Below are 14,662 nucleotides of genomic sequence, written 5' to 3'. Positions count from 1 at the left end.
TTTTAAGGATCTTAGTCACAGTATTACAACCATCCTGTTATCATTTATTTATATTAATCCTTTCTTCAACAGTGCCAAGGACTGCACAGTTTTATTTTGATATTTTATTTTTATTTATTTTTATATTATTAATATAAGTTACTCATTAGAATCAATAAATGCTCCTTGAATTATAAAAAGAATATCTTTAAATAAAATATTTGTTATTTATTACCGTACAATAACAGAAGGTGGAGAAGATGGAACTCTAAGAAATACATGCTTAGGTATTTTTTTATTTGTTTTGAAAGTTTCACATATACACGTTAATTATTAACGACATAATAAACAATGACATATAGACATTAGAATCTGGGTAGATGCCCGTATCGCGGATCATTGCGAGACAAGATGTTTCATAACACATACACGTAATAATTATAATATAATGACCATATATATATATATATATGTATATATATAACAATATTTATAGACATATAAAGACAAACTTTATGTGTATCTGTGTTTTACATAGTCTGTATATTTATAATAATATAGTTTATATTTATACGTTGTAACACCGATATGTAACATTTTAGGCGTGTAATTTCTGTGTATGTGTTGCATGTGTACACTCTCTCTCTCTCTCTTTCACTCTCTCACTCTCTCTCTCTCTTTCTAATCTCTCACAATGTTCAGACATGATGCATGTATTTAACCAACGTTTAACCACTCGTTCACATTTCTATTCTCCATACGAGTATCGTGTTTCTTATACACAAGAATTACTTAACCTTAATTAACAGAAGAAAGTAACATATAGGTACGATACGTAGGTAGTTATGTATCTCTATAGTTCACTGGTAAGCGTGCCTATGCTCGTACGACTACTTTCGTTACGTGTAAATACATACATGCTCTTGTGTCCGTGTTGGCTCGACACTAGTGTGTGTTAGCGGTAAAGTGAAAAAGTTCGAAACCAGTGTCTTCGACGCGTGAACAAGTATGAGAGCACCGAGATATATATATTCAAGCGGATATATTCACCGGACCGTTGAATCTCATTAAAAACATAGAAACGGAGTCAAAACGACAGGCTCCATTATTCATTCAACGTGTCCTCTTTCGCTTGCGTTCAATACGTTCCACACACCATACATTTTCCCGTGTTCGATTATCAATGTGTACACGCGTACCGTGGCGTATGAGTGCGCCGAAGAAACGTTCTAACAATTATTACGCGTTACAATCGAAATAAATATATACGTATGCTATATGTATATGTATATGTTTATGTATATGTATATATATATATATAATAATAGTAATAATTATGTATAATATGGCTATGCCGTGAACGGCTCGTCGGCTGCGCCTGCAACGATCCGAGCACTGTAAGACACTGTACAAAAATACCGCTTATAATAATTAGTAATAATAACAACGCAGCCGGCGAGACTACAACTACGGCCATCAGAGATATGTCTCGACATGGTTCATAGGGCGTCTTCGACGCGTGAGAGCGTCATTAACGACCACCCCGTTTCCGCGTTCTAAGATCGTCTAGGGGATATGTTCCACTATGTGAGTCAGGAGTGTAGTGTACTTTTTCCATAGAGATACCTAAAAGCATACAATACATTTCCATGAAACTTTATATTCTACTGTAGAGTCGTGTGTGAAAGAAAATATTGTTGGCTCACGTTCTCTTGCTAAGATTATTATCTTTTTGGGAAAAAAGGAATTTTTGGTTGTTCCAACTGAAATCTGATTTTTAGCGAATCGAGGTTCATTTTTTGGCTGTGGAGTAAAGTGAAAGATAATTAATATTTAGATAGCTAAAGCTTGATGTTAATGTTCCAATATATTCTGTGTATATGATACTATCATTTTCCCATCGATTCAGTCTTTGATCTTGGGATTGGAACTCCGGACTCACTGAATAAGTGTATCTATTCTAACGTAGCTATTCTTTACTTCTGTGTTTACTAATGCTTTTTTTAACTTATCATCGTTTGCAACCTGTCGTTCGAACAAACAAGCTGTCGTTAAGGGAATGTTTATACAAAATGTATTCTCAATATGCTTCCCGTGGATTCTATGCTAAAAGTAGGGCCTGCATAGAATCACACTCGGCGTATCGCGAAATGTTAAATAAATTCCTTTTCCATTCTGATTTTCGAAAAAGCTATTAGGAATAGAAATGAAATTTTCTTATAGAGAGAAAACGCTAAGAAGTTAGGAAAAAATGTTTATAAATAAACCATTTCAGAATATAGCAAGAAATATAACAAAAACGGAACCAATAATTTAACTTTCAATTGTTTACTTCGGACGACAGTATGCAAACAACAGCTTTGTATTTTTTATCGACGAAACTTGTTAAAAAAAACATCCAATGCGTATATGTATATATATATTGTATATATATATGTATATATATAATATATAGATATATAATATATCTTTGATGATCGTAATAATGTGTATATATTGTATGCAACGTACATATATTATATATATATTAACAAATAAATTCTCTTAAATCTCATACGTTCACGATATGTATACGATCTTTAGAGATTACATTACTGAAGCCTTACATTAATATAATTAACCATTATCTTACAAGTAGAATTTGGGCGTATAAATGATATGTGTATGTTGTGTTATACTGACGCAAACCTCCATCCCCAAATCGAAGGAGAGAATTTTCAATTTCCAATTTTTCCTTTAGTGCCTGTAATACATTAAAAAAATTGTTCAATCCTAATTAACCCCTTGGCCTATGATTTCCTTCTCAACTCTGATCTCAACAGCTACTTTCTCATTAATAATTTCTTGGAGAAAAGTTCTAAGCATATGTTACACCTATATTTCCTTTTAAATGTAGCAGTTAATTACAGATGAATAATATTTACTTTGAATTCCAATGAACCGAGTAATATATATATACTTGTTGAATCGCGTTGAAAATCTTCACGAGTCTCACTCGTAGGACAAGGGGTTGTCAAAGTTCAGATGATACTCTGAAAACAATTTAAATTATGCAAAGACATTTCTTACTCACTCGCAAACATATACTTGTAGATCTACAAGTTTACAGAATAAATATTTAAAAATAAAGAAAAAAAACATTTAAAACTCTCCTTCGTTTGGACGAGTCGAGTTCGCGTCGCGACGTAAATATTAGCAAGTTAACCTACGTAATTTCGATATGCAATGTTATTCGTAATATTAATACCTTAATCCTATCGTCGTACAGTTAATTATCTATCGAGGTGTAAAATACAGTTTACTTTCCATGTGAATACTTTTACAGCTCTACACTGTTCGGTGAATGTTTCTTCGATATCGTTCCTGCGCGATGGCTACAGTCTACGAAAGGTGTTCGACGATGTTTACATTTCTTCTTAATGAACATTTTATGGGAGGGCAATTAATCATTGCTACACGTTACGTATAATTCCTATGTTGCGTCTATGTAACCGTGTCCGTCGATGTCCTGCTGAAATCTCTCTTCGTACTTTCCTCGTTTCGCCATAACCTATAATTTGTTTTCACAGAGATCGAAAAATATCGCGGGTTCTAAGCGTCGTGCGTTCTTAAATGTACTTCGAACACATTTCGCAGCTTAAAATACGGTCAAGCAGACGTGCTGTCGTACGTCACAATCTTTGCTACGTTGCTAGACGAACAGGGCAACTTAACACTAGAACTACCAGTCAAAGTGACTGCTTTTGATTTTGTTTATTATTGATATACTGAAAGCGTTGAATATTCGATATGATTTCGAAAATAGTTCGACAATAACGAAGAAAAATAATCTGTTACCATTTTTTTAGGGGTTAACACGTTCGGTGCCATATGTAACACATATACACAAGAATTTTTGTAAAATATTTTTAAGGGACACAATAGTATACGTTACAAAGCATCGAAAATATAAAGAAACAATATCAAAATATATAAAAATTATTAAAAATTTGGATATAACTACCCCTTGCCCTATGATTTATTTCTTAACTACTTTATCATTAATAATTTATTAGAAGAACGTTGATGCTTCTACGTCTATGTATACTCCAAAGATTAACGATTGAAAAGAAAAGTAATATTCAATTGATAATTTAAAAAAATTAAGAATTAGTAATTAAAAAATTAAAAATTAATAATTAGCTGCGAGAGTTTGATACGATCGCAGGTCAAGGGGTTAATATTTGATTTAAAAAGTTAATACAATTCATAAGAAAATATGAAATTTCCTACAGAACGTGTTAACCGTAATTAAATGCTCGGTAGTTCTAGTGTCAACACTAAAACTACCAAGCAGTTAGATTTTTGAAAATCCATTGATTTCCATTGATTTACAATTCAGTTTGCGCTACATCCGTTTAATAATTTCTCAGAGAAACATCAATTATCTTTTTAACAATTGCAAAAAGGGAATTCAGGAATGGGCCATTTTGACCCGTCCGGTAGTTCCAGTGTCAAGTTAAATTTGAAACGAACGTTACTTGCGTGAAAGCGTTACTGCGACGTATACCGTTTGCTTTTGCAGATTCATCTCGTATTGCTGAAAGCCGGCATAATTTTGTCATGCGGTTAACCGCCGTGATGTAAAGTGGTGTAAAGTCACGAAACAGAAGCAGCAAGCCGTTTCAATGATCGCGTTCGCGCTCTGCCGGAATTGACAAGTGTCGGTTTCCTGTTGAGTTACATTACGTTCCATCAGCCGTCGTTATTCCATTTCGACAGGCCGGTCCTTTGTGAGCCGAGTTAAGTAATTAAATGATCTGAAGATATTGCCGCTGAAGATAGTCGGTTTAACAGCTCCTCCGACAATCGATTCTATTCGATTATTCGATTACTCGAATCCATTACACTGTTTTGCTCACCGAACGACGGTTAACACGTTGAACGCCGCACGACTTTATAAAGCAACATACACAAAATAAAAAAAATATCAACACTTTCAACGGATAGCAAAAATTTGAATGAAAAAATAGGAAAAATGCTCACTCCGAGGATTACAGTGCATAATTGCAAAAAATTAAGGTTATATAGAATTGAATTCATGACGATGCTTATAAATTTCAATGTTAAGCACTCATGTTATTTTAAATCATTGAAATGCATTATTGTAATATAGAAATGTTTTCAAGTAATCATTAATTGAGTGAACTATGGCATTCAACGTGTTAAATTAGATGTTAAATAGAACAATAAACAGAAGACTTCTTAAATCGTCTCGGTTAAATAAATAATAATGATATAATAAATGAGATTAAACGAAATCAATTTAGCAAAAAGATTAATAGAACGGAGAGACATTTAACAGAGGTTATAATTTCGAATTTAATTAGTGTCAACAACTTTTCCCGTGACTTTCAGCAACAACGAAAAATGAAAAAGGCCACTATCGATCTACTTTCATCATCGAGTTACGAAAGATTGTGGCGTACGAAGTGCTACGCGATAAATGTCAACGACTCGCCCCCGGAAAATGTCGAAAACGTATTGATATGTATGAGCCGAATGACCGTGGATTCACAGAGTTGCAGCTAAATACATCGGACATTCGAATTCTTTATCAAGTATACTACAATTCTCGCCTTTAACAGATACCCAGAAAACACTTGGCAACAATCTTGATATGTAACGTTCGGTGAAGAAAGGCTCAGCTCGATTATCGATCGGATCGAGCCGCCTTCGTTTCACCCTGTTATATCGTACATCACGACGCGAGATATTTCTCGTTTCTCGTTTCAGGCGTATTTCAGTTGCGATTATCGAACAATGTTTTATACATTGTAATCGAACACCGCGATCAAAGGTGCAACATGATTTTATCTAGATACTTTCGCGTATCGTTTGTATTTAGAAAATCAATTGTTCTCGTATCGAGTAGATTTTTTTTTTCGGATAATCGATTGTTCCTCGAAGCTTGATATCTAAAGATACGCCTGTGTATTGACTGTCAATGATTATTCAACACCGTTATACTTTTTAAATAAAATCTACCGTACTATGTAATTACCAAAGTAATCTTAAATACGACACTTTCATTTTTTCCACTGAACGCGTTACCACTACCGAATATATAACAATAATCAATTGCATTTCCGGTCACCAATACTCTTCCAACATTTATAAAAGCACTATTGATATGTATCCGACAGACCATCATCGTAAGTATCTGTTTTGACTTCGACTCGATATTAAACGTGGAAACACATAACCTCATTTGCAATTGTCTGTTTTCACTTTTGTCCCCTGTGAAACATTCGAGGCGGATCGTTTACCAGAATCTTCGGATTCTTCCTTGACAGAATAGCCTGGCATCAAAATGAAGTCGAGAGACATTGATATAATTAACGGTTACAAAATAGAATTGTCAGTTTCGCGCCAACGATCGATGTGATAATTGATTAAACGATGCATGCGTCAATCGATATATCGAGATGCTAATCGCTACATCGATGCATTCGTACATTAACACGTTGAATGCCGTGTGGGTCACCGGTGACCCACGCCCAAATCGGATTACTGTAATTCCCTCGATTAAACGATGATTATTAAAAAAACATTCCTATATTGTAAATAATTTGAAATATAAAATTCTTATATTTAAATAATTCAATATTGTATTTTTTCATTTCGTTGAAATTGTGGGGCATTCTACGTGTTAAATAATACATTGATACACGAATTGATGATTAACCCCTTGGCCTATGATTTATTTTTCAACTCTGACTGGCTGCTTTGTTATTAATAATTTCTTGGAGAAAAAGTGTAAGCACATGTTGTGCCTATATTTCATTTTAAATGGAACAGTTAATTACAGAAGAATAATATTTACTTTGAATTCTAATGAACTGAGTAATATATACATATATTACTATAATATAATATATATAATATAATATATATAATATAATGTATATAATATAGTATATATAATATAATATATATAATATTATATATATATAATATAATGTATATAATATAGTATATATAATATAATATATATATATAATTTGTTGTAAAATTATATGTTCTAATATATATATATATATATTTGTTGAATCATGTTGAAAATGTTTACAAGTCTCACTCCTAGGACAAGGGGTTAACTCGTACGTATACCGATCGATTCGTCTTTACTCGAATCGGTAAATATGTATCAACAACCTTTTGCACTCGAGGACCAAAATTATAAAATAAAAGATTGAAAACAAAATGTTGAATAACGTATCACATGAAACAAAACAAATAAAACAATAAAATAATAAAAATGATAATAACAATAATAATTTATGCACGACGTTTCTTTACGTTACGAATAATATTCTTAATATCCTGCTAGAAATGAATGAATGTTTGCAATGAAAAATACTGTCGAGTGCAACGGGTTGATGCACGAATGCATCGACTTAACTAACCTACTCCAATGTTTCAATCTCGATCGCGCGATAAGTGGTAGCACATTTTTGGTGTATCTGTCGATACGCAGCGTGCATCGGTAGCTGCTGAATTTCGACAACTTCGATGACCGCCGAGACAATGCCACGAGAAACCGTCCTCTGCCAACGGAACCGTGTCGCGTCTCCGCGACCGCGACACGATTCCTCGGCTGCGCTGGGACAATTAACACTAGAACTACCATTAACAGTCGAGTCAAATCAACTTCTAGAAATTCTTCTATAGAAACTCCAAGTGTGTCATCTATCGAGGTTTCTATCGATTCACAATTCAGCTTGTATATTGTTCACCCTTCGCACTCGGAAGCTTCTCGCTAAAGATATTTAACCCTTTGAACTCTGTAGACTCCAATATTGCACCAGTTATAATATCGAATGTTTTAAGGATCAAAGAAACTACCCTAAAATTATTTTCTACACATCCAAATTTTCTATTGAGAGGTAAAATAAAAAATCAAAGGAATATTATGGCATTTTTCATTTTCATTGGAGATACTTTAGTTCATTGATGAACATTAGTTCATTCAATTGCAGCTTAACATGACGCTCTATTCATTTATTCAAGAATATTTAGGAGTCATTGAAATGTTACCTTTAACCCTTTGCGGTCGGGACTTTTTGAAACTTACGAGAACTTGTCCACGAAAATGTTGAGTTACGTATCAAAGTCTTAAACACTAGAGAAAAAAACTACGTATCTATCTCTCGTTATTCGAACAATTAAATTATTCATTTGCAGCTTTCGAATTTGGATAGCAAAGCTCGGAGTCGCCATTATGGCGGCATTCGAGCGCAAAGGGTTAAATGGTACAATTGCGATACTACAATATAGAAAAAATTGTCAGAAGGTAAAAGTTGCAATAAAATAGAATGTTAAGTCTGACATAGGACTGAATCACGGACAATCGAAGAATTTTATTCCAATATTTTGTATCATTATACAAAGTTCAACATTAACACTTTGATTGCCAAGTATACACTCATCGAAACTCCCACGCAATCAAAGCAATTTTCTTAATAACGCTGAAACTAAGAAGTCAACATTCTTCACAACGATTGCTCTACTATCTTTCTAGTATCTCGCATCTAACAGAATTCGGTTTGCTCGTTTCATCATCGAGAAAAGTAATGTTTAAGTTTACGTGAATCATGGTGTCACCCGAATTCGGGCGACATGGCAGCCAAAGCGTTAAACATCAGATTCTATAGTTTGTCAAATCAAATGGATTAAGAGTGCCTTCCGAGTGCAGTTAAGTCAATTTCTCTAACATTTTCAGAGACTCGTGTTACCTGAATAATTATAAAAAGAAATCAGAAGTGATTTCGAACCGCCTGGTAGTTCCAGTGTCAGTTCCACGTGAATTTCACAATGAAGGGACGAACGGGAAGAAGAAAGGAAAATAAAAACATCGCCGGTAGCGTTCTCGTGTTCCTAACCGAGGGGGAATGGGGATTCGGTAACCGACATGATTGCCGCTGGTCGCGTGACTCCCGATTAGACCACCGCGACGATTACCGCCAACAACTGGATCATCGTGTCGACATAGATGCGGTAGTTGCCGGCGGACGACGACGTTCGGCCGGCATTCTTCCTGACGCACCCCATCCTTTCCAACGGTATATTTTCCAGGGCGTACTCCCGGTGTTCGTTCATCATTGTACAGACGGTGCGTTTCGTTGACATCCGGTCGTCGGCGCTGTTGCGCAGGTTGCCCAACCAGGCGGCGTACCATCGTAGCTCGCAGTCGCAGACCAGAGGGTTGTCTGAGAAAGGGAGGCGAATGTATCGGTATTATCGGTTTGTAGTTTCACTTGGTTGAACGATGCACGAATCGTTTCCAACTTTAATTTGTAATAAAGTTATTATTATTTAAAACGTGTCTATACTGTGATATCTATTGAAAGACAGGGCGGCGCCAAAATTGTTAATAAATAATTAATGTTCATACCATAATATCTACAAATAAATGAACTTCCTATTGTAACGTGACAGAAAACATTCAGTGAAGTAATGTTTACTTTGTAACAAAGTTATTATTATTTAAAACGTGTCTATACTGTTATATCTATTGAAAGACAGGGCGGCGCCAAAATTGTTAATAAATAATCAATGTCCATACCATAATATCTACAAATAAATGAACTTCCTATTGTAACGTGACAGAAAACATTCAGTGAAGTAATGTTTACTTTGTAATAAAATTATAAAGGTTGGCAACCGCTGTGTGAAGATGTAAAGCTGTCACTGACGATTTAAGAGGATCGCTGATGTTTACCTGTGATATCGATAATTCGTAGGGTATCGACGATATTCTCGGTGACTTCTTCCGATATCTGTGTCAGCTTGTTGTTCTGGAGATTCAACGTTTCCAAGGAGTTCAAATTTTCGAAGACCAATGGCGGCAGCACTTTGATCCTGAGGGGGCACAGGAAAGGTACACGTATAATTACCAATTGGAAATACACGGGGATATACGTGGATTAACCGTTTGGGCGCTAAACAACTTTTGTGGATATTTGCCAAAAATGCGGAATTTCTTTATGAAACTTACAACTGGGTATTTATTAACACTAGAACTACCGAGCATTTAATATTATGAGTACTAATAAATTATCTTCAGTTTCTGCAGTCATTCATTATAGTATTCAACCGTTTGGAAGCTAAATAACTTTTGTGGATATTTACCAAAAATGCGGAAGTGGGTGTGTATGCAAAAAGATAAGAGTACTTATCTAAAGAGATTACGAATATTATGTTATTACAAAAAAATATCAAAAAATAACATTTATTCAAATGAAGTTACTTTGATTTATTTCTTGAAGAACATAGTGAGAAAATTATAATTGACACTGATAAACAGAAGCGCCTCCGCGCTCTCCGCAATTTTGGCACAACACAAGAAGAGCGCTAATAGCGCTCCTCAGCACTCAAACGGTTAATGAAATTAAGGGAATTACAGGTTCTTCTGGAGGTTCAGAAATGTAATGGAATCTCCGTATCCGGTGAAAGCGTCCTCCGGAAGGGCGGTGATGTTGTTGGATCTTAAATCGAGGTGCCTTAATCGGTGTAAACGGCGCAGTGCGTCGCTCGGCACCGAATGTAAGTTATTATCTCCCAGCCGTAAATATTGTAAATTTTCTGTAATAAGATACACATGAAACATATAGCATTCAGGTTCTTTTCTGGAGGCACACAATATATTATACAGGCGATGATAAGAAAAATATGTCATTTACACGTGAGTTGATAAAAGCTTTATTGAGTAGTTATAAAGAAGAATTATTAAGAAGTGGTATTAATTCTAACAATGATTTACAATTAGATTAACAAGATCATCTTACTCGTTAACTTGAAAACAATTGTACCTCCTAAGATAACTAATATTCAATAAAAATGTTCAACAGAGTAAATAAATAGATAATAATGTGACTTAAGAATTATAGTACCAAATGATTGATAATTCTTTCATCTTCGCTACAAAAGAAAAAACAAAATGCTGAAGCTTTTCGTGGTCAACGTGTTAAGATGTCGGTTAGGTTGTACTAATTAAATTGATCACAAATTGATTTACAGGTTTTAAATAAGTGTGACTAAATCAGGTGGAACGTTTGTGCAATTCTTCTATCCTCGCAGAAATAGGTTATAAATAGGATGCTTTACAGTTTTCGATTAATTTATAATAAAAGAAGATATATATTTAGAAGGAATTGGGTAATGATTATTTCTAATATAATAGTAGGTGTAATTTACGCGTGAGTTCGCAGAAGTTGACAAACGAAAAATGCGTTCCTTAAGACGCGAACTCTTGATTGCGTCTATTCAAATTCTGATAATTCTTGTTCGATTGACTTGAGAACTTATTCGAACTTCGAACGAAGAGACTTCATTATATTACCATACGTAACTTTAGCGATGAGGGAGGTTGGTACGCGAATTAGCGAACTTTTCGCAAAGTACTTTTTAATAGTTTCAGTGCCATCGTTGGGAAAATTATAGTTATCTTAGAATCTTCCTCCTAACTAATGTACTGCCGATAAAGCATGATAAGCAGGAATTTTTGTCTTTTGCTTAAAAGAATTTTAATATCCATTACAACATACTGTTTTTCAGCATTTATAATAGACGTATGCGAAAGATAAAAAAATAGTTCGGCGAAGATTTAATAATAATTTAATAATTTTTAACACGAGATCATTTCTTGTTCCATTTTCGCTTTTCGCTAACTGATATCGATAGAAAGTCACTGAGATGCAAGACTGTTTACAACATGCAGAGACTTCAGTAGAAAAAGTCTAATAAATCAGACAGCATCATCAAGTGTTCGACTTATAATTCACTGTGGACACAGTAATATCCCACTGGTTGTTTATCTGATGTTGATCTGATTGGTCTACCGGTGATCAGTGTAGAAGTAACAGAGAAAAGACCTCGAGCGTCAAAGGAACGGTGACAGTGCAAAGGAACTGTATCAAGCCGTGATTGCACTTACCCTCGAGACCGATGAACGCATCCGGATCCACGTGGGTAATGCGGTTTCCATCCAGCTCCAAAGAGTTTAATTGCGTCAAGTGGGAGAACACACGAGCCGGGACTTCGCGCAGCTGATTGTGAGCCAATCCTAACGAATCCAGGCTCTTCAGTCCTGCAAAAGGGAACGTTTAATCTATCGACTCGTCAACCTTATTCGATTTCGAGTCATTCCACGACGCGCGAGCTGGACAACTGATCTTCCAATGTTTTACTCTTCTATCGATGATGATTATCGATGATAGGTTTTACTTGTACATAACGGTTATTGGCAATGGACGTACGCTTCGCAAGAGAAATTGTATTTTAGTTTAAATATCACGCAGAAATGAAAAACACGGGTTTCATATGGATTCCGAGCATTGTTTTGGTTGATTGGAAAATAATACTTTACGTTATTCATGAGATATCCATTGTGAATGAAATTGATTCAGGATGAAACAAACGTTCGATCATGTATAATTGTTATTTGTAACAAGGTCTGATTTATTAATCGTGTTTCTTGATTCTGATTTAAATAATAGAGCTGCCGAGTTTTGCAGAATTTTTGATCTGTAAATAGGTAGGTTTTTGATGAATTTTGATGAATTCGATTTCTTCACGAAAACTCTTGCGTAATGGATCAATTGAAAGTTGTTTCTCACCAAGATGAATAAACAACTTTCAATTGATCCATCAGGCAAGAGTTTTCGTGAAGAAATCGAATTGAAATCGAGAGTATCAATCACAAACTGTAGAATTCATCGAAAACCTACCTATTTACAGAGCAAAAATTCTGAAAAAATCAGCAGCTCTATTATTACTTGCTTTAATTTATATTTCATGACGAAGCATTTTGCATTGTGTGTCTAAGGAGATCCTACCTTCGAAATCGCCTTCCTCGATGGCGGTAATCCGGTTCTCCGGCATGTCCAATTTCTTCAGCATGTCCAGAGGGAGCAATGCTTGCGTTGGCACTTTGGTCAACTCATTTCCGCCCAGATTTAGTCTCCTTAATTTTCTGCTGTAATTTACGTGTTTGTATTTACGTATCACCAACACTAATCTATATTTTCTCGAATGCGTGTTACCAATTTCGTATTCGTTCGCGTTTCACCCTTAAAGCGCGGGCAAGTCTGCTTCGATAGGAAAATTCTGTTATTACCTTTCGTACATAAAAATCGAACTTTTAATTAAGTATATTCTAATTCTCAATTACAACTTTTATTTTTTTATCTTCAAAGTTTATAGTTTACTTTACATCTTCAAAAATCTAAGGATATTCCAATCGTTATACTTTTAAGAATATTGATCACGTTGAATGTGATCTAGAAACAATGAATCATTGTTAATCTCGTTATGGGATCGATCAATTTTAACACTAGATTTATGGAGTTTATTATAAACTTTAATCTGTCGTTCCTAGGAAACTACGTGTTCGTCTACATCAATCGCGAAAATTGTAGATTGAAAACCAGAGTATCACGAATGAAAATCTAAATAACTGAATAATGTTCGAAAAACTCAATATCCGTCGAATTGACGGGTTCCGTAAATCCAGTGTTGAATAATATTGCTGCACTGAAATAGTACAACTGACGTTTCAATTTTCTATCGACAAAGTTCAACGATTTACGAGTAAACTATCAGATGTTTCTCATGTTGTCGTTTATGGTTGAAATTTATATTCTGTCTATTCGTTAGATACTTTTAGCAATTACGAAATTAGTAAACACAAGAATAAGTGAGAACGTTGCTTGTACGGTTGTCGAAGAACATACTTGTGCAGTCCTTTAAAAGCGTCCGACTCTATGGTGGCAATCTTGTTTTCGTACAGGGAAAGGATTTCAAGAGTATCGAGACCTTCGAAGGCTTTCCCGTGGATCACGCTGATCCTATTCCGGTTCAGATTCAAAATAAGCAGATGCTGAAGACCTTGTAACGCCGTCGTCGGCACCGTGAGCAAAGCATTTTGCGATAGGTCCAGCTGCGTCAAGCCACTTCCTGCGAAAGAATACGATTCCCATGAAATTACTTAACCGTTTCAGTATCACGGGTCCTTCCAAAAATCCGATCGAAAAATGCCAAGTGATCGCGCTTCCTTTGTTTCAGCTCAGAACCTGAATGACGCTTTTCTATTTTCATAAAATTGGCATAACAGTTAGCAGTAGCTTGCCAGATTACTTTCAATTAATATTCTTTTCACTATCGAAATGTGTGAATCACAAAATGGAACACGTTTTCTTTAACACATTGAACGCCAACCAAATCGAATTATTATAGTTCACTGAGTTGAACTACGATTATTCAAAAAGATTTGTATATTGTAAATAATGCTACCTAATGCGGTGACGTTCAGCTAGATGAATGCAATAATAATAATGCAATTCAATGGAATGATTTAATATTTAATATTTCTACACGTTTGTATATACCACCTTACAATTTAGAATATTGTCGATAAAAGTGAGTTGAGGGTCGAAAAATTGGTTAAGAAATTATTAGAATACAATTATTATTACGTATAGTAACTCTTAACGGAGCCGCCATTTATACGGCATGGCACTGTTACCGACTGAGTCCAATGGCGCGTATATGGCGGGAAAAGTCGTTTTATTATTTTTATCACCGTTATTATTGTAATATTCACAATTAACGCGTTAAATTGTGCTAGGTCGCTTCTATGAAT

At 34.9% G+C, this 14,662-nt stretch overlaps 1 protein-coding gene across 15 annotated transcripts in view; it reads right to left on the bottom strand.

Moving 5' to 3' along the window:
* Positions 1-713: 713 nt before the first annotated feature.
* The window catches only part of LOC116424252 (uncharacterized), a 228,659-nt gene continuing 214,710 nt past the window's right edge, over positions 714-14,662 (bottom strand). For 9 of the 15 annotated variants that reach the window (XM_076367569.1, XM_031970421.2, XM_076367570.1 and 6 more), the window contains 6 exons: positions 13,755-13,977; positions 12,858-12,997; positions 11,957-12,109; positions 10,425-10,605; positions 9,743-9,882; positions 714-9,230 (listed from right to left, as the gene is read on the bottom strand). In XM_076367569.1, coding sequence (XP_076223684.1) covers positions 8,962-9,230; positions 9,743-9,882; positions 10,425-10,605; positions 11,957-12,109; positions 12,858-12,997; positions 13,755-13,977 — 1,106 coding nt within the window. In that variant the 3' untranslated portion in view covers positions 714-8,961. The remainder of the gene's footprint in view (positions 9,231-9,742; positions 9,883-10,424; positions 10,606-11,956; positions 12,110-12,857; positions 12,998-13,754; positions 13,978-14,662) is intronic. The other 6 variants (XR_012998553.1, XR_012998551.1, XR_012998552.1 and 3 more) reach the window with 6 other exon arrangements.

Source organism: Nomia melanderi, chromosome 5, assembly GCF_051020985.1.
Source record: "Nomia melanderi isolate GNS246 chromosome 5, iyNomMela1, whole genome shotgun sequence".
Taxonomy (NCBI): Eukaryota; Metazoa; Arthropoda; class Insecta; order Hymenoptera; family Halictidae; genus Nomia; species Nomia melanderi.
The sequence above is the reverse complement of the archived record's forward strand: the minus strand, read 5'-3'. Positions and strand labels throughout refer to the sequence as shown.